At 40.5% G+C, this 25,317-nt stretch overlaps 1 protein-coding gene across 1 annotated transcript in view; it reads right to left on the bottom strand.

Moving 5' to 3' along the window:
* Nucleotides 1–25,317, bottom strand: part of PRKAR2B (protein kinase cAMP-dependent type II regulatory subunit beta) — a 103,478-nt gene that overhangs the window by 19,642 nt on the left and 58,519 nt on the right. Inside the window, exons 3-4 of the mRNA XM_086696943.1 lie at nucleotides 17,569–17,621; nucleotides 9,739–9,822 (exon numbers count right to left, since the gene is read on the bottom strand). Of these exons, the coding sequence (XP_086553069.1) occupies nucleotides 9,739–9,822; nucleotides 17,569–17,621 (137 nt within the window). The remainder of the gene's footprint in view (nucleotides 1–9,738; nucleotides 9,823–17,568; nucleotides 17,622–25,317) is intronic.

Raw genomic sequence — 25,317 nt, 5'->3', positions numbered from 1 at the left:
CCCTAGAATACACAAAAGAGCTCAGTGTTTCTCAAACTATGTTCTGTGGTACCCAGGGATTTAGTGGAGGCACTTCAGTGATTGAGTCTGTAAAGAGTTGATTTAATTGCATCCTTAAAGTGTATTTTAGCCATTAAATATTAAAACTAATGGCAATCAAAATGTTCAGATGAATTATATATACAAAATGTTTTCATGAGGTAAAATTTCCCATAAAATTATCCATGGTTAAGTGAACAATTCAGTGGCCACAAAAACTTGTGCAACCGTCACTTCTTAGTTCCAAAACATTTTCATTGCGCCCCAAAACCCTGTGCCCACCAAGCAGTCACTTGCTATTCTCCCCTCCCACTAGCTCCTGGCAACACCTACTTGTTTTCTGTCTCCATGGATTCACCTAATCTGGATATTTCATATAATGCAATCATACAACATATGACCTTACCCATCGACTATTTCACTTAGTGTACGTAAGTAAGGTTTTCAAGGTCTGTCCTTGTTCTAGGTCTATCATACTTCATTCCTCCTTATGGATGGATGATACCCCACTGTAAATATACCATAATGTTTATCCACTCATCCATCAATGAACACTTGGATCGTTGACACGTTGGGCATGAATACTGAACATTCATATTCAAGTATTTGTTTGAATATCTATGTTGATTCTTCTGGGTTATACCCAGGAGTGGAGCTGCTGAATTCTATGGTAATTCTATGTTTAACTTTTTAAGAAACTGCCAAGCTGTTTTCCACAGTGCCTAAACCAGTTTCTTTCCCACCAGCAATGTACTAGGGTTTCTGTTTCTCCACATCCTCACCAACACTTGTTATTTTCCTTTAAAAAAAAAATTACCCACCCTAGTGAGGCTGCGCTGGTATTTCATTGAGGTTTTGACTGACATTTCCCCCAATGACTGGCCATGTTGAGGATTTTTTCACGTGCTTATTGGTCACTTGTAAATCTTTTTTGGAGAAATGTCTATTCAAGTATTTTGCCCAGTTTTAAGTTAGGTTGTTGTTTGGTTGTTGGATTGTAAGAGTTTTTTATAGATTTTGGAGATCATGCCCTTATATATATGATTTGCAAATATTTTCTATTTAGCAAAATGTCTTTCATTTTTTTTTGATAATGTCCTTTGATGCACAAAATTTTTATTTTTTATGAAGTCCAATTTCTTTCTTTTCATATTCCTGTTTTTGGTGTCTCCCTAAATCCAAGGTCATGAACACTTACCCTTGTGTTTTCTTCGAAGAGTTTTTATAGTTTGGGAGCTTACATTTAAGGTCTTGGATCCACTTTGAGTTAATCTTTGTGTACAGTGTAAAGGAGGGGTCCAACCTGGTTCTTCTGTGTGTGGATGTCCAGTTGTCTCAGCACCATTTGCTGAAGAGACTGTTCTTTTCCCCATTGAATGGTCTTGGCACTCTTGTCAAAATCAAATGGACATCAGATCAAATGTATCAATCAAAACTATAGGGTTTGTTTGTAGACTCTCAATTCTACTCCTTGGTTCTATGTGTCTGCCCACGCCGGTAGCACATTATTTTTATTATTGGAGCTCTGTAGTAAAATTTTTGAAACTGGCAAGTGTGAGTCCTGAACTTTGTTCTTCTTTTTCAATGTTATTTTGATGATGCGGGTCCTCCTTTGTTATACAATTTTAATAAATCAGACAACAGCAAAATGTTAATGTGTTTTTTTGATATGGCTTTATAATATATAAATGTTACCAATTTAAACTTTTATAAATAGTGATACAAATAATTTTTTAAAAGAATATGGAAAATATGGAACTTCCATAAATACAGATTATTGTTCAGTAAAAAAAAGAACTGGGCAGAACGCTGTGGGAAGTTTGCTGCCAACAAAATTTAAAAATAACACACTGATCTTTTACCTCTTTGCTTAGGTTTATTCCTAGGTATCTTACGGTTTTTGGTGCAACTATAAATGGGATCAACGCCTTGATTTCTCTTTCTGCTGCTTCAGTATTGGCATAATGAAATGCAACATATTTCTGTACATTGATTTTATATCCTACAACTTTGATGAATTCATATATCAGTTCTAGTAATTTTTGGTGGCGTCTTCGGGGTTTTCTACTTAAAGGATCATGGTGTCTGAGAGTAGTCAAAGTTTGACCTCTTTCTTGCTGATTTAAATGCCTTTTATTTCTTTTTGTTGTCTGAATGCCAAGGCTAGGACTTCCATTGTTAAATAACAATGGTGAGAGTGAACATTCCTGTCTTGTTCTTGACCACAGAGGAAAAGCTCTCAGTTTTTCCCCATTGAGGATGATATTAGCTGTGGGTCTTTAATATTTGCATCAAAATCCTAGAGAACACAGGCAGCAATCTCTTTGACCTTGGCCATAGCAAGTTCTTTCTAGACACATTGCCAGAGGCAAGGAAAACAAAAGCAAAAATTATCTACTGGGACTTCATCAATATAAAAAGCTTCTGCACAGCAAAGGAAGCAATCAACAAAACTAAAAGGCAGCCTATGGAATGGGAGAAGATATTTGCAAATGACATATCAGATAAAGAGTTAGTATCTAAAATCTATAAAGAACTTATTAAACTCAACACCCAAAAAACAAATAATACGGTTAAAAAATGGGCATAAGATATGAACTGACAGTTTTTCAAAGAAGACATCCAGATGGCTAACAGACACAAAGAAAGATGTTCAACATCACTCATCATCAGGGAAATACAAAATCAAAACACAATGAGATACCACCTGACACCTGTCAGAAAGGCTAAAATTAACAAATGTCGCCAAGGATGTGGAGAAAGAGGAACCTTCTTACACTGTTGGTGGGAATGCAAACTGGTGCAGCCATTGTGGAAAACAGTATGGAGGTTCCTCAAAAGTTAGATAGAACTACCCTAAGACCCAGTAATTGCACTACTAGGTATTACCCAAAGGATACAAAAATACAAATTTGAAGGAGCACATGCAACCCAATGTTTATAGCAGCAGCATTATCAACAATAGCTAAATTATGGAAGGAACCCAAGTGTCCATCAACTAATGAATGGATAAAGAAGATGTGGTAAGTATGTATGTGTGTGTGTGTGTGTGTGTGTGTGACACACACACACAATGGAATATTACTTCACCATCAAAAAGAATGAAATCATACCCTTTGCAATGATGTGGATGGAGCTACTATTATGCTAAGTGAAATAAGTCAGTCAGAGAAAGACAAATACTATATGATTTCACTCACATGTGGAATTTAAGAAACAAAACAGGGGCGCCTGGGTGGCTCAGTCAGTTAAGCATCCAACTCTTGGTTTTGGCTCAGTCATGATCTTATAGCTCATGAGTTCAAGCCCCACACTGGGCTCTGTGCTGACAGTGTAGAGCCTGCTTGGGATTTTCTGTCTCCCTCTCTCTCTGTCCCTCTTCTACTCTCTCTCTCTGTCTCAAAATAAATACACTTATAATAATAATATTAATAACAGAAGGAAAAAAAAGAGTGGGGAGCGGGGAAACAAACCATAAGAGACTCTTAAATATAGGGAACAAACTAAGGGTTGCTGGAGGGAAGTTGGCGGGGGTTGGGGGGGGGATGGGCTAAATGGTTGATGGGCATTAAGGAAGGCACTTGTGATGAGCACTGAGTGTCATATGTAAGTAATGAATTATTAAATTCTATTCCTGAAACCAATTTTACCATATTAACTAACTAGAATTTAAATTAAAACTTGAAAAATACAAAAACAAAATAATGTACTGATCTATACATAGTATAACCTTAAAGAAATACCATGAGAACACTAAAAGAATATGGCTCCTGAGAAGCTGGGCTGCTGGAAGGCAGGGGTAGAAGGGGGATTTCCTTCCCTTGACTATTCTTTTATTCTTTTTTTAAATAAACGTTATTATTTATTTTGAGAGAGAGAGAGACAGAGAGAGAGAGAGAGAGAGAGGAAGAGAGGTACATATGTGCAAGTGTGTGAGGGAGGGGCAGAGAGAGAGAACCCCAAGCAGACTCCGTTCTGTCAGTGCAGAAACCATTGTGCAGTTCGATCTCAGGAACCGCAAGATCCAGACCTGAGCTGAAACCAAGACCCAGAAGCTCCAACTGACTGAGCCATGCAGGCACCCCTCCTCTTTCGTTCTTTCTGAATTTTTATAAATTGAATATGCATGTGGACTTAAAAATTTTTTTTGATTTTTTTAATGTTTACTTTTGAGAGACAGAGAGAGAGCAGGGGAAGGGTGGAGAGAGGGAGACACAGAATCTGAAGTAGGCTCCTGGCTCTGAGCTGTCAGCACAGAGCCTGGCACGGGGCTCGAACCCACAGACTGTGAGATCATGGCCTGAGCCCAAGTCAGAAGCTCAACAGACTAAGCCACCCAGGTGCGCCTAAAAATTTTAATTAATAAAAAAGCCAAATTCTCCATTGAAACAGAGAACATACTACTGCATCTTCACATGGGCTAAGAAAAGCTTCTGGAGGAATGATAGAGGTGGTCTGCAGGAAATGGTTTTCATCTCCCCACCCCCCAGTTCCTGTGTGAGCGCTGGCACCTACGTGGGAAAGAGCAGCCCCTGTGGAAGATGAAGCCAATGTGGCAGTAAAACAGTGCTGTCTTGATGTGGTGCTAATTGGCTTCACAGGGACCATTTTATCCAAATGAGTTCATCAACCAGGCAACATATGGTCACCTATCAAAGTTACCAAGTTTGAGTAAATGGTTTACTAATATTTTGTTTTGCTTACTATTTATATTCCAAGTCTTTTAGGCCCGATGGAGAGGGAATATCAGCCTTATTGATTAGCTCTTTCTCTAAATGTCAAATGGGAGAGAAAGATGAAATACATTATTTTTTTTTTTTTTGGTCATCTTGGAATGAGCTGCATGTTAGAACATTATAAAGCTTAGGAATTCACATACCGATAGAAAAGTAATTCCTGGTAAAATACAGAACAATCGTTTCTTCTAGAACTTCTCAATGTGACAGGTGTCTGTTCTAATCAATCAAAATGCACTTTCCCCATCATTATGCACAGAGTGAAAAGAACTCAGGAAATATTTAATATGCAGAGGTTTTCCCAGTGACTGACAACCACAGTAGGAAATCCACAGCTTATTCTTTGGAACGCAGACCCATGACTGTGCTTGGTGAAAGGTCTCTGACTCACTTCAAAAATAACAATTTACTCTCCATTAATGAAAGAACCTATCAGAGAGCCTAGGAAAATTATTTCAGTTTGTCTCAAATTAGAAATATTGCAGAAGAAAAATGACCTACTGAGTCGAGCACTGAAATATTCATGAAAAGGGTATCTTCAAAGAGATTCATAATTACAAATGCTGTGCTCAATGTATGCATACACAGTACTCCCAGGAAAAAACGTTCAGAGGCCAAGGAGGTGCAAGATTTCCAAGCTACACAATGACTTCAGGGAATTGAGATGAGATGCTAGATACAAAACCTAGATCATTCTTCTTATAAGTGAGTAATTACTGCCCCCCCTTTCCTCCTCCAAATTTTCCCATTTCAGAAAAAGGTACCAGCTCATGGTCATTCCAGAGGAGACACTGGGAGGAAGATGTCCTAGACCCTGTGCATCAGGTCACAAATCATCCAGTCCCTAAAAAGTGCCAGCTTCTGCTAATCCTGAGTATTTTATGAAACCACCCCGCTTCCCTAAGTCCCTTTTCCCACTTTTCTACCCTCTACCCTGCCACCACAGTGACGTCACACACATTCGATTACTACTTTTGCTGAAAGTATTTCAAGTGTGACTTCCCACTGCCTTCAATAGGCAGCCAACGCTGCAGGGTGGAGGTCAAGAACAGTCCTTTATGACACACCGTGCACACACACACACACACACACATACACACACCCTATGCTCCCTCCACTGGGTGTCCTCCGCTCCAGGCTCCAGTGAGAACACTCCCTTTTCTTCCCCTGCCAAGTTCCTATTCTACTCATTTTTCTGAGGCTCAGCTCAGGTGGCCTCCCCAGGTTCCTGAAACCTCAGGGGGCTGAGAGACCCTCCACCCTCTCACAGTGTCCTGACTACATTACAGCATTTCCCATGTTTTACCAAATTGCTTGGTGTGGGTATTTGGATCCCCCATCAAATGGTAAGTTCCAAGAGGACAAGAACCATGCATTTCTGTGGCATCCAACACTTTATACAGGTTTTGGAGCACAGTATGCGGGCACGGCATCAAACTGAAGGGCGCTATTTTATAAGCAGGTTATAGGAGCCAAATATGTCATTCAATGTAAATGCATTTGGGTTACTGTAAAAAAAATGTGTATCATGAGAAAAACCAGAACACTGTTCAAGACCATAAGCTTAACCTAAAATCTTCAAACTGTCATGTTTGGGGAGGTTTTTTTAATTCCAGGTGGTAATTTGTTGAGAAACATACATTTTTACTCATCTATATTTTGCATCATTCCCAGAAAGATCTGAGATAGTAGGGAAATAAATCAAGACAGTTCAGGCTCAAATTAAAAAAAAAAATCTTTTGGAAGCAACTATGTAAATACATTTGCTTCTTCCCTATAAAATATTCAATAATGGTAATTCATGAATTTGCTAATTTTGTGAAGCGGCTTTTTCTTGTTTTTTTCCCTCCCCTATGAACTGGCCTTTGAAAAATATATACATATTGAAGACCTTCATCAAAGTAGCAAAAGAAGGCTACAAAAAATTACTGTTTATAAAAATAATCACTTTAATTAAATAAAGATGCTCCTTGCCAGAATCTACTAGTAATAGCTTTTAAAAAATTATTTTAAATGCAATTTAATTATTTTATTTATTAAAAAAATTTTTTTAGATTTTTTTTTAAACATTTATTTATTCTTGAGAGACAGAGCATAAGCAGGGGAGGGGCAGAGAGAGAGCGAGACACAGAATATGGAAGCAGGCTTCAGGCTCCGAGCTGTCAGCACCAAGCCCGACACGGGGCTCGAACTCACGAATCGCAAGATCATGACCTAGGCCAAAGTTGGATGCTTAACCGACCGAGCCACCCAGGCGCCCGTATTTAAAATTTTTTTTAATGTTTATTTATTTTTGGGAGAGAAAGAGAGACAGAGCATGAGCAGGGGAGGAGCAGAGAGAGAGGGAGACACAGAATCTGAAGTGGGCTCTAGGCTCTGAGCTGTCAGAACAGAGCCCGACATGGGGCTCGAACCCACAAACCATGGGATCATGACCTGAGCTGAAGTCAGACGCTTAACCGACTGAGCCACCCAGGTACCCCAAATTTAATTATTTTAAATGCACTTTTTACAGGGCTTTAACAGAGTTAAAGCTGAAATGGCAAGAAAAATCAATTTAGAGGACAGAACAGAATAGGAAGCATTCCCGGAAAACATGCCTAACAGCTATTTCACTCCCATCTGTTTATCACTTCGTGTACAGGCACCTGAATAGCAATGTCTAGTCATTGCTGATGCATTAAAATGTGGGTTCAATTCAATAGGAAAGTATGCAAACAAAATAACAGGCGGGAGTGCCGAAAACCTGAACTAGAGCATTTTTACATCTGGCCCTAGTGCCTGCTCCTGGAAGCATGGCTGTGGGCCAGGACCATCAGCCTCACCTGGGAGCTGGTGAGAAATGCAGTCTCTCAGGCTCCATGACAGACCTACTGAACGAGACCCTGCATTTTTCACCAGATCCTCTGATGATTTACAGGCGCAGCAGAGCGTGAGAAGCACTGTTTTCGGTGAGCTCTGAAATCCTACCATGTAAAGTTCTAGTTGAAAAATAAAGAATCTGTTTAGCTGAAGGGAAAAACTGAGGATTAATTTTACAGCTGTCTTCCACATGTACCTGAAGGGCAAGAGTTAAATACTAAATTAGTTTAATTCCAATGCCCACCCCCATACACACACAAAGTTGTATCTTTCCACTGGTAATTATTTGGACTCGCACTGGTGGACGATCAATAGAAATCACATAGTTTAGGGGTGACTGGGTGGCTTAGTCGGTTGAGCATCCGACTTCGGCTCAGGTCATGACCTATCTCATGGTTTGTGGGTTCGAGCCCCATGTCAGGAGATGTGCTGACAGCTCAGAGCCTGGAGCCTGTTTCAGATTCTGTGTCTCCCTCTCTCTGCCTCTCCCCCGCTTGCACTCTTTCTCTCAAAATTAAACATTAAAAAAAATAAAGAAATTACATAGTTTAAGTATCTTTTATTTCACAGAATCATTATCATTCTAGATAAATGAAATATGTGATTATTTGGAAGCCCATCAAAATTTCACAAATTCCCATTAGTCACTTATTCTATCTGTAATTTAATACTACAAGAAAATGTTTCCATTTCTAAACTGAATTCCTGTATTTTTCTATCTTAATTTCATTTCTTAATTTTTCATTATTAAACAACCAACACCCCCATTCTTTAGAGCTCACAGTTTTGCAAACTCAGAATTCTAGAGGACCTGAGTCAAATTGGACAAGAACTTGTATGTAATGTGTGGTCCTAAAACAATATCTCCAAAGTCACAAAGTATAATCTGTGTTCCTGGAGGATGTGAAGACACATATGTGGTACTAGAAAAAAAGAATATTTTTTTTAAATGTTTATTTATTTTTGAGAGAGAGAGAGAGAGAGAGACAGAGACAGAGAGAGAGAGAGACAGCAAGTGCAAGTGGAGGAGGGGCAGAGAAAGAGGGAGACAGGATCTGAAGTGGGCTCCGTGCTGACAGCAGAGAGCCCAATGTGGGGCTCGAACCCACGAACCATGAGATCATGACTTGAGCCGAAGGCAGACATGTAAGCGACCTAGCCACCCAGGTACCGCAAAACAAAGGATTTTTAAAAAATGTTGCAGGTGTCATATGACCCAGTATAGAAGATTTGGTATAATGCAGTCCCTTCCTCTTTATAAAAATGGCCTTTAGAAGACCTTATCTTTAAAAGAATAGGTGTTAATTTAATGCTTTCTTCTCCAGGACATCAATCTGAAAACTATAAAATGCTGCGTTTGACCAACAAAGAAAAGTTGAGGTAAGCTACAAGAGTTGACTCATTTCCCACATTTGGATCATGGCAGCAGGATCATGGCAACCCAAAGGACCACAGAGCAGTGAAGAGGCATAATGTGTGATGAAGGAAAAGAACAATTAAGTCAGAATTCAGGGCAAAACACTGAAAGAGGGTATTCTAGAAAATCACCCAGAACCAAAGACCAGAGATTTCGAAATCCTTACCAAAAAAAAAAAAAAAGAAAGAAAGAAAGAAATCCGCCTCCTTTGAGGCCAAGTAAAATGTTACCTTTAAAATACGTATAACAGACAAGTCACACATTAAAATGTAATTACTATTACTAGCTGGTAAGAGAGGCAATCCACCATGGGCTCTGCACCATCCTGCACGTTCCTACTGGCTGTACAAAGAATGCAAGGTCCTACCTTCTCTTCATCTGGGCCATTTCTCAGGGCAATGTTTGTAACAAGTAACCTCGAGGGATGACATAATGTCTTCCCCAGACAAGGTGCAGGCAGGCCTGTGAACTCCTAGCTGTGACAACAGAGCACCTCTGAAGCCTGGGGTTGTTCTCCTAGAACACAACCCCACTATACACTCAGGCATCCACGGTGGGGCCTTTACATCATCCTGGGTGATGTTAGCTTGTAAAGAGGGTAAAATCTAAGACCCTACCCAGTTCTTCACTCTGACACTGGGAAAAAAAAAAAACAACATTTCTGGTTAGTGAGATTTGTCTTACCGGATCCAGGTTCTTAAACAGCAGAATGTCTTTGCAAGCCTCTTGTAATCGATTCCTTTGATCATCAGTTTTGGGATGTATAATCTAAAAGGATACCAAATTAACAAACAATTAGTCTACTCATCTTACTCGTAAGGGGTGAAATTTCCTAGCAGGATGTTGGAGGGAAGAATGGTCAGTGCTGAGGTTCACTTTAGGTGGCCAGACCTCAGCTAGCAGCTCACTAAGAAAGGTCAAGTAACAGAGCTGATATCTGGGAAGTGGTGCACATTCATCAATTCAGCACTGGAATGGTTTTCAAGAGTGTTTCCCCCAGATTAGCATATTCATTTGGTAAAAGTCTGTGATTGGCTCATCACTAAAGACTCCAAAGCTCCCAGCCAGTAGGAACACACAAAAGGGCAGCAGGTCAAAACAGCTACGCTGAAGATCTGCAGGCTGTCTTCGTTCTGTTTTAATATTCTCTCAATAGCCTTCAATACTGTTTCACACTCTACCACTGAGTGCAATAGTCTTTCAGGATGTTGATCTTCCCTTTGAAACTTGATTGCCTCTAGAAGCTAATTAATTCTTACAAGTATATTGCATTAGATGTTAGATACATTTTTATGCACAATGTACCTAACTACCCGGACCAAAGAGTAATTTTCCCAAGGGACCAAGTCAATGCATGCCGCTATGCCTAGGGAGTGTGGATTTGAGGAAAAATGAATCCAACAGTCCTGGTGTGCTCAGTTTAGAATGAGCTCAAAGAAAACAAGTGAGGTATATTCTTCCTAAACTGTCATTCCAGAAGGGGGAAGACCAACAGAATGCCCTCTGGAAGTGTGGCCTGTCAACTCTCCAGAGTCCCTTTTGACTAGCAGAAGCCTCAACCAACTTGAACCAAAAGGCCCACTCTTTTGTGAACACCGGTAGTTTGTAACTATAAAATGAGTAGAGAGGCAAGAGACAGTCCTAAACACAGCAGGCATGGCGTCATCCTGGACCCCGACACACCACCTTTTCCTATTCTAATGCTCAAAGAGTGGCTATGGCAGCTGATGAGCAGGTATCCCAGCCCTTCTGCCACTGGCCCTGCCATCAGCACAGCCACAACCAGGCAGGGGTGAGTTCTGTGCCCATGAATATACCAAAACTCACAATGGGAAATCAGAATCAGTGCTTCAGGCCAATCTCAGGTGGCTAAAAATTGATGAAAATCATAGGCCCAAGAGGAATAAAGGATATTTACAGTTATTCAGGCCTTCCTCGTTTTATTTTCACCTTACTGCGCTTCACAGGCGTGTTTACAAATTGAAGGTGTGTGGTGACCCTGTGTTGAGCAAGTCTGTTGGCACCATTTTTCCAACAGCATTTGCTCACTTTGTCTCTTTGGATTACATTTTGGTAATTCTTGGAATACTTCAAACCTTTTCATTATTACTGTATTTGTTGAGGTGATCTGAGATCAGTTATTAGGATGTGCTGAAAGCTCAGATGATGGTTAGCATTTTTTTGCAAGAAAGTACATAATTAAATAAGACATGGATGTTGTTGTTTTAGACATAATACTACTGTACATTTAACAGACTGCAACAGAGTGTAAACATAACTTCTTTCTGCGCTGAGAAAGCAAAAAGTTCATTTGAGTGGCTTTGCTGTAATACATGCTTTATTTCGGTAGTCTGAAACTGAACTCACAGTATCTCCAAGGTATGCCTGTCTGTGTAGCATTTATATACTCCTCAAAAGAGTATTAGCCAGTGGGAGAGGAAGTCATTGCATTTTTTCCCATATGGGTAAGATATAAGCAAACTTCACCTCAAACTAGATTCTAAGATGACATATGGACACAGAAAAAGCAGACCCTGGTGCCAACTAACTCACTACTTACAACACAAGAAATTTTTTAAATCTGGGCATTAAAAAAATTCATGCCAACCAAAATTCCTATCTCCCTACTTCAAATAAGGAAGGCTAACACAATAAAACAGTCACCTCTCACTTCACAAAATCCAACTAGATCTTCAACACTGAAACAATCATAAAATGTCTGCCTGCTGAGAAGCTCTGTCCTCAGAGAGAAAAAGTCAGGGATACCATGGCACCCTTGCTGAAATAACTTTCTAGGCCCAAGATGGAGGGATTCCTGCCCAGGGAGCAACGTCAGCAAACCACAATTTAAATAGCTTTCGTGTTCCCGTAAATACTCTGCTGCACCAGAAACATAGCATGGGCCAGTAGCCAACCCCCAAAGCCATGCCACCCCGGGCTCTATACTTGGTTCCTTGTTCCTTATTCCTTGTCCTACAAAAGCTTCCTGCCTTCCACCCCATCTTGAAGTTCCCTGGACCCTTGGGAACGGAGACCACCTCCTTCATGAAGTGCTGAGGTGTGACTGTATTACCCAAATTGTCTTCTTTAATCTTTCTTAGCACCACCTTGCACTTGATTTACTCTTGTAATGAATTTAAGTCTTTTGCCCCAACCATTCACTCTGTATGGAACCCCTCACACAACAGCAGTTTCCTTTTCTCTCTCTCCTACTACCTCCATTCTTATGAATTAACACTTCTAATTTTTTTTAATGTTTATTTATATTGAGAAAGAGAGAGAGAGAGAGAGAGAGAGAGCAGGGGAGGGGCAGAGAGAGAGGGAGACACAGAATTCGAAGCAGACTCCAGGCTCTGAGCTGTTAGCACAGAGCCCTATGTGGGGCTCGAACCCACGAACTACAAGATCGTGACCTAAGCCAAAGTCAGACACCTACCAGATTGAGCCACCCAGATGCCCCAAGAACTAACACTTTTGAATCTTGGTTCTTTTTTTTTTTTAATTTTTTTTTTTTCAACGTTTATTTATTTTCGGGACAGAGAGAGACAGAGCATGAACGGGGGAGGGGCAGAGAGAGAGGGAGACACAGAATCGGAAACAGGCTCCAGGCTCTGAGCCATCACCCCAGAGCCTGACGCAGGGCTCGAACTCCCGGACCGCGAGATCGTGACCTGGCTGAAGTCGGACGCTTAACCGACTGCGCCACCCAGGCGCCCCAGAATCTTGGTTCTTAATCCTGCCACCACAGCTACCGTCTACTGCTTTCCTTTCTCTCTCTGTCCCCTCTCCCCACCATCACTCCTCTGTACCCAGAGTCTTTTTTATCTTTTACAACAGACCCTGTATTAAAATCCTGCTCTATGCTCTGGAAAGCAGTCAGAAATCTGGTGAATCTTTGAGACTTTGGGTGCCTCCACCCTGTAACCAACTGCTCAAAAGATGCTCTCCCGCTTCTAAAGACTCTTTTTCTGTTGGGTTTGGTGTGATCCTACATGTAAGATCTGCATATGGAAAACTAAGGCTTCAGCAATATACCCAACTGTGACTTCTTCTTACTAGCAGCCACTTTATTTTTTAATTAAAATTTATTTCTGATTTCCGGATAAAAGTCTTATTTTTTAAACAAATAATTGTAAAACAAAAAACCAAATAATTATATAGCATTTATTACGTGCCAGGCACTGGTTTCAGGGCTTTAAAAATAATAACTCATTTTATCCCAGCAACTGACCCCATGAAGCAGGTAGCAATTCATGCTAGGTAAAATAAGCCGACAGAAGAAGAAAACTACTGTATGATCTCCTATATTAAAATGAACTTGTCCCAAGTAATTTCTTCAATGTCAGAAAGTTCGGAGCTGCAGAGCTATGATTCATCCCAGGGAGGCTGGCTACAAAATTTATTCTCTAAACCAGGGTCAGCAAACTATGGCCTGAAGGCCAAATTCGTTTTGCATGGCCCCTAAGCTAAGAACGATTGGGATTAATAAAAATCAAAAGAATTCATACTTCCTGATACATCAAAATTAGATACAATTCAATTTCAAGTGTTCATAAATACGGTTTTTTGGTTTTTTTCTTTAAATAAGCTCTACACCTAACATGGGGCTCAAACTCATGACCCCAAGATCGAGTCACGTGCTCTACCGACTGAGCCAGGCAGGCACCCCCATAGATAAAGTTTTAACGGAACACAGCCACATTCATCCATTTATGTAGTGTCTATGGCTGTTTTCAAGCTACAAGAGCAGAGCAAGTAGCTTTGACAGAAACTGTATGGCCCCCAAAGCCTAAAATATTTATTATCTGAAAACAGTAAATTTTTCAGGAAAAAAAAAAGGTTTACAGAAAAAGTTTGTCAACTTATCTAAATCTTGGGTGTCTTTCAACTAAATAATCAGAAAAACAATTCATAAAAAAAATTATGTAGATGTTTTCTTTAAAGAAAACACTACAAATCTATTTTGGTAAAGCAAGAGATATCTGTACAAGATATTTTTCTATTTGTCCAGTCCATTCTCCACACAAAGCTGAAGGTAACGTTTAAAAAATTTAAATCTCAACACGTAGATGGATTCCATCACATTTACTGGGTATTAAATCTCCCTCCCTCCTCCCCCAGCCTCACCTGAACCACTGTGGCCACACCTGCCTTGGCTGGGAACTATCACCTGCTCCCTGCTGAGACTCTGAGATCAACCCAAAAGGGGCTTCAGGGCTTTCGAGCAAGACTCTCCCCAGTCTCACATCAAGGAGGCCTTCTGCAACCACTCCATTTAATTAGGGACCTTGTCATGTGGGGTTGGTTTTGTTTTCATTACTAGACCCTGCTTCACTATCCTTTTAGTGCTCACACTTTGCAACTGTTCATTAATTTACTGGCTTGTTGTCTAATTCTGCTAGGAGACTCTAAGCCCCAAGATGGCAGGGATTTGTCCATGGTGCTCAGCAAGGAACATCCTAGCACCCCACCAGATATACAGAAGGCACCCCCCACCCTCCAAATTCTGTGGAGTAACACAACAAAGAAATGTTCCATTGTTTTTTAAAAATTTTTATTTAAGTAATCTCTGTACCCAATGTGGAGTTTGAACTTGTGACCCCAAAATCAAGAGTTGCATGCTCTGCTAGAAATGACCTACTCTTAAACTTACCAGCTCTTCTCTACCAGAAGGGCTACATGTTAGATGTAAATAAAACTTGTATATTTTCATTTTTTTTTAAGTATTTAAAAAAAATTTTTTTAATGTTTATTTATTTTGAGAGAGAAAGACAGAGAGACAGAGACAGACAGAGTGCAAGCAGGGGAGGGGAAGAGAAGAGAGAGAGAGGGAGACACAGAATCTGAGGCAGGCTCCAGGTTCTGAGGTGTCAGCACAGAGCCCGACACGGGGCTCAAACCCACGAACTCTGAGATCGTGACCTGAGCCGAAGTCAGAAGCTTAACCAACTGAGCCACCCAGGCACCCCGATATTTTCATTTTTTTAAAGTAATCTCTATACCCAATGTGGGGCTCAAACTCACAACCAAGATCAAGAGCCACACGCTCTACCTACTCAGCCAGCCAGGCACCCCTGTGTTTTCATTCATTAAAGGTAAAATCTAATTTGTGATTTTGCAACATCAATCTTAAGTGTTTAAATTTTCTTTGAATTCATATCAGAATAAATACTCATTTATACTAATCTGAGATTTAAGGATCTGCTGCATAGTCTGTGAAATAATACAAAACGTTCAAATGAAATGGTACCTTATCAAAATATACTATATATTTTCTTTACATTTTCCAATACCTGCTTAGAGCCAATTAATTTTGAAATCTGTCATAATCATTTCCAAGTGCTATGGTGCAGTTTGCCTTGTAGTCTCTAAGACTGGAAAAACAGTGCAGTTTTTAGTAACATGTTTAAAGAACAGTCATTCTCTCCTAATGGAGAGAATCTGAAGCGCCTTATAATTATAACAAGTTAATTACAAACACACTGTTAAAAGTAATATGAAGGGTGTTACAGGGGATAACTCTAGCGGTAAATCCCCACCCATCAAGATTCCTCCTTCTCTAGGAACTGCCTTCACTTAAAAGTGGTGGCCAGTAGCTAAGTCTGCACCTCTTGTCCCTGGCCCCCTAGCTGGGTCTGTGAGAAACTCTCCCAGGGAAACTGGGTCTTTAAACTGAGAGACACAGCATAAAAGCAATTGGTAGCCAAGTCCCTTTCCAGAGCAGTAGTCTTAAGTCCTGAATCACTGCTATGGAGAGACCCCAGAGGTGGCCTGGCTCCTGTCTACCAGCTACGGCTTCGGTTTTTTGGGTTTTTTAATTCTTTCTGGAATTCTATGAGATTTCCAAGAATATATGCAATAAATTTCCCCAATATATATATATATTTTTAATTTTTATCTTAATGTGATTGGGTTTTTTAATGTAGCCAAATGAGTCTTAACGGGTACCACCCCTCCCAAATAAGACTGTTAGGAATTAAGTGGAGTGTGACCCAGCCAACCACTTTACCTATCACGGATCAAATGGTAGCTATGAACAAGTGTAAAGATGTGTGTCCTCTTCAAAGTCACCCGTTATTGTTTCTGCTAGATACATAAATCAAGTACACGACGGGGAAGGCCTGGTTTTTCCACCTACATGAAGTGCTAACAATATGCCACACATTAGTAATGATACCTTAATCCTAAGAAAACATAATTTCAGGCCAGAATTTATAGACATTATCAAATTAATTTGAGTTCTGGTAGCAAACCGTGAGCTCCCCCCATGCTGGTGCTGGGAATCCCCACAGGTACAAAAATGAGATGGGATTTTCTTCAAGACCTTCTGTGTAACAGAGGCTCCTTGATCTTTCTACCCCTGGATTTTACATATATTTCAGGGAGCTTAATGATGTAATGACTTAGGGATATACTATTTGCTTTTCCATATTAAAACTCAATCTTATTTAAGTATTGTCAGAGCTACAGAAATAAATTTTTATTTTTTGAGGCCAAACAACAAATGGAGCTTTTGCCAAGTAAGTATGAAACAAAGACAGACAGCAAGGAAGGAAGGAAGGAAGGAAGGAAGGAAGGAAGGAAGGAAGGAAGGAAGGAAGGAAGGAAGGAAGGAAAAAAAGAAAATCATTACTTTCCATTTTTCAGGCAGAGCAATCTCTTATATTTAGCTTACTTTTTACTAAATAAATAAAAGGTGAAGGGAGTGAAGGGACATAGCTTAAAAACTGCTTCAGGGGCTCCTGGGTGGCGCAGTCGGTTAAGCATCCGACTTCAGCCAGGTCACGATCTCGCGGTCCGTGAGTTCGAGCCCCGCGTCAGGCTCTGGGCTGATGGCTCAGAGCCTGGAGCCTGTTTCCGATTCTGTGTCTCCCTCTCTCTCTGCCCCTCCCCCGTTCATGCTCTGTCTCTCTCTGTCCCAAAAATAAATAAAAACGTTGAAAAAAAAAAACTGCTTCAAACAAAACTGGACAAATTCTTACAAATAACATTACAGTCTTCAAGAAATCAGTTTCTGAGCAATCTATTAAGACTCATAATAGCTTTTTAAAAGTAAGAACTTTTAAACTGACACATTAGATGTAATTTTACTGTGATTTTGTTTGTTTCAGAATAAGCTTCTGTTGTTATAAACTAGTAGGAACAAAAAGGCTTTCCCCGGTATTTTTCTTTACTAGAAATACTATCAGAAAAAATAGCATTAACACTATGAGAAAGATAGCTAAAAAACATTTTCCATCACCAGGCCGTATTTGTGCAAAAAGAAATGAAACCACAACTGGTGTTTATATTCATCTTTCCTTTTACCCAAACAAAAAGACTCTTTTTGGAAAAAAGTAATTCTATAGAACTTGAAGTAGAAGTAAAGCATCCAAGAGAAAACTAGGAAAAAGAAACAGTCAAAATACTTCCATTATGCCTTCTGTTGATCTATATGCCTGTTAACATCTTTTATTATTATATTCCTGATCCAATACAGGAGTATAATTTAAAATTAACTTATCAATTACATACCCTGGACTCTGCATCATCTTCTTCTTCATCAGGATTATAAGCTTCAGCACATACTATAAAAATAAAAATGGACATTTGATGTTTTTATCAAGAAACATACTACAATAAATATACCTTAAAAAAATAAATGAACAAAAAGAGAACCATGGTATAAAACAACATTAATTCATTTCAGCCAGGGCAAGCAGTCTACACCCCAAAACAATTTCTTATTTCAATTTATAAAAAATTGATTAAAATATAAAACAGGACTTTATTTTTTTTAATTTTTTTTATTTTTTTAATGTTTCTTTATTTATTTTTTTTTTTTTGAGAGAGAGACAGAGCGTGAGCAGGGGAGGGGCAGAGAGAGAGGGAGACACAGACTCTGAAGCAGGCTCCAGGCTCAGCACTGTCAGCACAGAGCCCAACGTGGAGCTCGAACCCACGAACCGATAAAACAGTACTTTAAGACAATGACAATTGCTTTCCACTTTCTGTTACTCAAAGAAACATAGCTTCACCTGTTCCACCTTCATTTCCAAGCTCTAGAAATGCACAATATTTAAAAATTCCTCAAAGAGACACCAAAAAAAGTCTAAGTCTGCTATGAGATGATCAACTTAATTGTACAGTTACGAGTACCTACCCTAAATTACTCATAACCCAGTCTTCCAAGGGCAAATATGATTAACGTGCTCATATTCCTTTCTAGTTTTTATTCTGAGTTGAGTTCATACTGTATATTCAGTTAATAGCTTGCTTTTTTCATTTAACACTGTAAGAATTGCATATGCCATTAGGAACATTTTGCAAAAATTGTTTTAAAGACTGCTGATTAATTATCATAAACTAACATTAACCACTCCCATAATGCTAGACACTAAGCTGGCTTCTATTAAAAGAAGCTTGCAATAAACCTCTTCATGCATAAATATTTGTCTACATTTCAGATTATGCTATGGGAATTATTCCCAAACGTAATTTTTGGGGGCTAACAGGTATGACAATTTTTTAAGGCATACTTATTACCAAGCTTCCTTCCAGAGGGACTGTACCCATCTGCTGTCCCACAAAGAAGGTGTAAGACTTCTCTAAACTATACAACAGAATTGGACGTTACTGCTTAAAATCCTGCCAATTTAGATGAAAAATTTATTTAAAATTTTAAAAATTATTTTGAATTTTAGGAGCACCTGTGTGGCTCAGTCAGTTAAGCATCTGACTCTGGATTTTGGCTCAGGTCATGATCTCAGTTTGTGAGATAGAGCACCGTGTTGGGCTCTGCACCGACAGCATGGAGCCTGCTTGGGATTCTCTCTCTCCTCTCCCTCGGCCCCCTCCTCCTCTCTCAAAATAAATAAATAAAAATTTATAAGTAAATGAACAAATAAACAAATATTATTTTGCATTTTAAACTATGTTCAAATGTTTATAAGCTGACTATATTTCTACCTTTGTCTTTATATATGAGGAATTTCTGTATGCATTTGGTTTTCTTTTTGATTTACACCAGTTTCTTAACACCACTGACCTATTTCTCACAGTCATTTTATCCAGTGTGCTTTTTTTTTTTTTTTTTTTTTTTTTATTTTTGGGACAGAGAGAGACAGAGCATGAACGGGGGAGGGGCAGAGAGAGAGGGAGACACAGAATCGGAAACAGGCTCCAGGCTCTGAGCCATCAGCCCAGAGCCTGACGCGGGGCTCGAACTCACGGACCGCGAGATTGTGACCTGGCTGAAGTCGGATGCTTAACCGACTGCGCCACCCAGGCGCCCCACCAGTGTGCTTTTTTAACTACAATTACAAAGTTTTCACAGGCTAGGTATATTTATTTATTTTTAATGTAGTGAGATCAAGGAAGAAAATTCCTCTATACGATTTAAACTCAACATTAAACATCCCCAAAATACCACTGGTTTTGAGCTTAGAAACTCCTTCTTTATTTACAAATCTAAAGATTTACCTCTCTTGCACTTTTTTAAAAGTAGATCTTTTTACATTTGCCCTTTAATTCATGTGGACCTTTATTCTGCTGTAGACGGGAGAAATTTAAAGAACAGAGGTTCAGTGAGCAGCTGACAAATGTCTTTCCAGAGGCCTCAGGAGTCTATCATCATTAGTACTACCACTGCCCTTATTATTAAAAAAATTTTTTTCCCAATGTTTATTTATTTTTGAGAGAGAGACAGTAGGGGAAGGACTGACAGAGAGGGAGACACAGAATCCGAAGCAGGCTCCAGGCTCCAAGCTGTCAGCACAGAGCCCGATGCAGGGCTCGAATCCACTAACTGTGAGATCATAACCTGAGCCTAAGTCTGATGCTTAACCGACTGAGCCACCCAGGCACCCCAACTGCCCTTATTATTATAAAACCTAACATGTGCTTTCTTTTCTCCAGGCATTACTCTATATACACCTTGGCCAGTGAGTGAATGATTTGTAACCAGGACCAATTCTGTCCCCAAAGGCCATCTGGCAATGTCTGGAGATACTCTGATTGTCACACCTGGGGGGTGCTTAGGGGGAAGCTGCAGGCTACTGAGGGACGCCAAAGATACCAATAAACAAGCCACAACGCATGGGGCAGCTCCCCTTCTCCACAACCCACAATCACCTGGCTCAAGCTGTCAACAAGCTGTGGGTGAGAAACCCTGACTTAGTGTATATTTTCTCATTCAATCTCACAACAACCCTAAGGTAGGTTTTCTATCACCAATCGACAGATGAAAGGCTAGGGCACTAAGAGTTTATGTATCTTGGCCCAGATCACACATTTTAGTTCAACAGGACCAATACCTGATCACAGCATTCATTGTCTGGCTGACCCCAGAACCCTTGTTCTTAACTAATGTTCTGCTCTGCACTTGACTCTGGCGAACTCACCAGCCTAATGCATGGACTTCAACCTTCTATCTCAGAAACTGAACAGAAGCGTGGGCCTGTCTCTCAGGGGCAAGCTCCCATTAAAACACCTCATTCATGCGTATTGCCAGAACACCAATTTAGTAACTCACCCCTGAATCAAGTATGGAGTCAGCATGACCAGCTCTCTCCCTGCAGGAAGACCATGGAAGAAGCCAAATCACAATTAAAAGGCTGCTCGATGAGAAAGAGCTAGAGGCAGAGAGTGTGTCTAATAAAATGAATGTTTAGTGGCATCAGTCTGGGACAGCTTGAGGCTTCCACAGACACCATACAGATGGTCCTGCTCTTGTGGCCTACACACTTTAATCCTGTTGGCTGCAACTCTTCCAAAAGCATGAGGACATCTACTTCTAAAGCTTGGCTCTGTAAACTTGTTTTCATAGATGACCAATCCCACAAGCAGGACTGCTACATAATAAGCAGGACTCAGTGCAAAATGAAAACACAGACCTGTTTTCCAAAATTAAGAATTTCAGGAGGGCAACAACAGAACATTAGACCAAACTCGGGGCCCTTGTAAATATGGGGCCCATGTGGTCAGCACTGTTAATGGGATCACATATTCAATGAGCTGGTATAGTAGGTAAATCCTTTAGTGTTGATCTTAAATTTTAATGCATAGAGGGCAATCTTAATTCTCTAAAATCTCTAAATTCCAATCCCCTAACCTCTGACAAAAATTATGAGTAAGAATCTACTATATTTCTAAATAGCTTATTAATTGTCCCAGTATTATTTGTTATTTAACACCCTTCTAATTTGTGATATCTACAGCATTGCTTATTTGTTTCTTGGCTGCCCATTTCCTTGAACTATTTACTGTGCCAATATTACAAGGATTTAGCTCTTGGCATTTATGTGCAACAGTTGGTTGATTGGTCCTACAGCCAAATCAAAACACAGCACATGCAGTCTTGTACGCTGCCATGGTGTTTTCCATCCCCCAAATCTTTACTTATGCTGTTTCCCGGGACTGGAACTCCTTTCCAAGCCATCCTTTCTCTCCAGCCCCAACTAAAAAGTTAGACAAGAGGCACCCTCCTTAGAGCTAGTTTAGGAAAACCCATTATGCACTCCCTTTGCCCTGACCCAATACCATGGGTGGAGATCACAGTTTTCACTTAACACTCTGTACTCTCCCAAAGGTGTTACTATCTGCTCCCCCTTGAGGCTGGGACTTACAGCCCATCAGGAGCTAACTGTGCGCTCCTGTTCCCTCTCTAGTTCCCTAGCATGGACCTGGCATGCCACCTGGCTCAAGGCATACTTTTTTGAATGAATGACTGATTAATGAAAAAACAAGCTTGCAAGGTCTTTGAGGGCAGAGATGATACCTTGTTTAAGTATCTCCTAATATTCTACCTGCATTATAGACTCTCCAACACAAGTAGAATAAATGAATGAATAAAAAGTTGTCCTTCATGGGGCACCTGGGTGGCTCAGTTGGTTAAGCGTCTGACTTCAGTTCAGGTCATGACCTCACAGTTTGTGAGTTCAAGCCCCCCGTTGGGCTCTGTGCTGACAGCTCAGAGCCTGGAACTTGCTTTGGATTCTGTGTCTCCCTCTCTCTCTGCCCCTCCCCTGCTCACACTCTGTCTGTCTCTCAACAATAAATGTTTAAAAAAAAGTTGTCCTTCTTTGCTAAAATGTCTAACACCATTTGTCCAAGAAATGGAAACAGAAAGAAATGAGAACTTTTATCTGTTCACCAAGGGGCCTGGCACAGAGATTAGAAGCTCAGGAAATATATGTACAAGGAATGAATGGATGAAGGCTCTGTACCTGAAGGACCCTCAAACCAAAGCCTCCAGCTACTATGAGCTGTTTTGTATTCTTTGGAAAATGTATTTACCTTATCCCTCCTGGGAAATCTGAAATTGAGCCTGAAACTATATATTCTCTTCTTTGTGTGGCAATTACACAGTAGGAAGGGCCAGAGCCTTATTCTTTAAGTGAACCCTATATTGAGGCTTTCCTGCTATATTCACATTATCTATTTGGACATCTAGAATGGTCTAAGAATTTAAGTTGATTCCCACATTGTACTGTGATATGCATGTATTACATAGCCAGTCACCTGTCATAGTTTGCAGGACAGAATAGGAAAGTGGGAACTATATTGACTCTGTACCTTCTGGGGCTTGGCCCTCAATCTTCTCATGTAAGACACACACACACACACACACACACACACACACACACACACACACCTGCACACAGTTAACCCGTGAACAATGAAGGGGTTAGGGAAGACAACCCCCATGCTGTTGAAAATCCACATATAACCTTTTTTTATTTTTATTTTTTTTTAATTTTTTTTTTTAACATTTATTTATTTTTGAGACAGAGAGAGACAGAGCATGAATGGGGGGAGGGCCAGAGAGAGAGGGAGACACAGAATCTGAAGCAGGCTCCAGGCTCTGCGCTGTCGGCACAGAGCCTGATGCGGGGCTCGAACTCACGGACCGTGAGATCGTGACCTGAGCGAAGTCGGACGCTCAACCGACTGAGCCACCCAGGCGCCCCTAACCTTTTTTTAAAGTAGACTTCATGCCCAGCACGGAGCCCAACATAGGACTTGAACTCACAACCCTGAGACCAAGATCGAGAGTTGGATGCTCAACCAACTGAGCCACCCAAGTGCCCCTAAAAAATCCGCATATAACTTTGACTCTCTGAAAACTTTACAAGTAGCCTACAGTTGATTGGAAGCCTTATACACAGTTGATTAACCCACATTTGTATGTTATATGTGTTAGAAACTGTATTCTTATAACAAAGAAGGCTAGAAAGAAGAAAATGTTATTAAGAAAATCTTAAGGAACAGAAAATACATTTACAGTACTGTGATGCTGTACCAGGCTTACTGAAAAAAATCCATGTATAAGTGGATCTGAACAGTTCACACCTGTGTTATTCAAGGATCAACTGCAGTGACAGCCAAGGTTAAGGGATTTTTTTTCCCATCATGACACCAAATACATGTTGTTTCTCCCAACAGCACTCCTCCGACTCTCTGATACCAACTGGATTGTCTACCAATCCAATTTAATTGACACTATCTACCTGAAGTTAGTGTCAGATGCCACAAGTCAAAGGGCTCAGTCTTGCAGGACCAACCCCACTTCAGATGCTGATCTCGATTCCCAGGCCACTAACCAGTTATAAATTGAGGGTTCTCATGACCACTCTGGTTCCATAATTCACTAGAATGAATCACAGAACTCAGGAAAGTGCCTTCCTTACTCTTACTGGTTTATTATAAAGGGAACAACTCAAGAACAGCCAATGGAAGAGATTCACAGGGCAAGGTATGGGGGAGGGGCAGAATCTCCAAGTGCTCTCTGGGTATGCCACCCTCCCAGCACTCTGATGTGTTCACCAATCTGGAAGCTCTCAACCCTGTCATCTACAGTTTCTTCTTCTTTTTTTTTTTCCCCCTTTAATGTTTATTTTGAGAGAGAGAGAGAGAGAGAGAGAGAGAGAGAGAATCCCAAGCAGGCTCCCTACTGTAAGCACAGAGCCCAACGTGGGGCTTGATCCCACAAACTGTGAGATCATGACCTGAGCCAAAACCAAGAGTTGGATGCTTAACCAACGAAGCCACCCAGGCGCTCCTTGTCATCTAGGGTTTTACTACACAGGCACAATTAATTAAATCACTGGCCGCTGGTGATTAACTCCATCTCCAGTCTCCTTCCCCTTCCCAGAGGTTGGGGTTAGGGCAGAAAAGTTCCAAGCTTCTAATCAAAGTTTGTTCTTTCTGGCAACCAGCCCCCATTCTCAAGCTATCGAGAAGCCCCTCAGCCAAGAGTCACTGCGTAGCAAATAAATTCCTATCACTCAGGAGATTCTAAGGGTTTGAGGAGCTCTGTGCCAGGGACTCAGGACAAAGACCAAGTACCCTTCTTATTCTACTGCACAAGGGATTACAGCACCTCCCAGGGGTTTTCACCCAGTGTCCACTGCACTTTGTTGGAAACGTATAAAAATTTGTTCAAACAGCTCTGCATCGGACTAGTTTATATAACCCGTGCTAGCTTGCTGCCTAACAAAGCATATAGGAGCCAGCCTGAACTCCGTGAGCCACTACACTGGGCCTCAGCACCTGGCACAGAGCCCTGTGCACAGTACACCCTCAATAGATATTTGTCAAAGGAGGAAAAAGCAAATGTGGCCTGTGCAGAGAAACTGCATGGTTTAAAGGCATTTAACCTAGAAAAAAATCGATTCCTGTAAAATACATTAACGTTCACTTTTCCAGTGTTCTCAGTACAGTTAAGATTTTAGCATATGTATTTAAATGATAATCAGCTTAAAATAAAGCTCTGATAAAAAGCACAGGTGCATTAGACAACAGAGTTCTGCTGCAATACGGTTAAACTTAGCTTATTGAAGTGGAAATGCCCTCCTACAAAGGGAAAAAAATTACCCTCACAAATACTAGTAAAAAGCAAGATTAGTTGGGGGAGAGCACAAAAAAACTACTTTTTTTGTGTGTGTGGGGGTAAAGCACATATATATACACAATACACAAACAGATACACAGTACATGAGTGGTATTAAAATTTCATTATGGAGGTGGGAGGGATGAGGGAAAGGAGACTAAAAAGACTTTGGGGGAGAGACAAAAGTAATAAAAAAGCACCTGGATAAGATGCACTATTTCCAGCCAAATAAAGGCACAGTGACAGTCAACGGACTCTCCCCCTCCCCCACCCACATTTCTGCCCTGGTAGGGGTGGTGTCCATCTGCTCTGACACATCAGTGAAGATCCTAACTTTGAATTCACGGAGCAAAGGCATTTGGACACATCTAACAATGGAGAAGCTCACATTT

The sequence above is a fragment of the Puma concolor genome, chromosome A2 (assembly GCF_028749965.1).
Source record: "Puma concolor isolate L17-30 chromosome A2, mPumCon1.1.hap2, whole genome shotgun sequence".
Classification (NCBI taxonomy): domain Eukaryota; kingdom Metazoa; phylum Chordata; class Mammalia; order Carnivora; family Felidae; genus Puma; species Puma concolor.
This window is presented reverse-complemented; position numbering and strand designations above follow the sequence as displayed.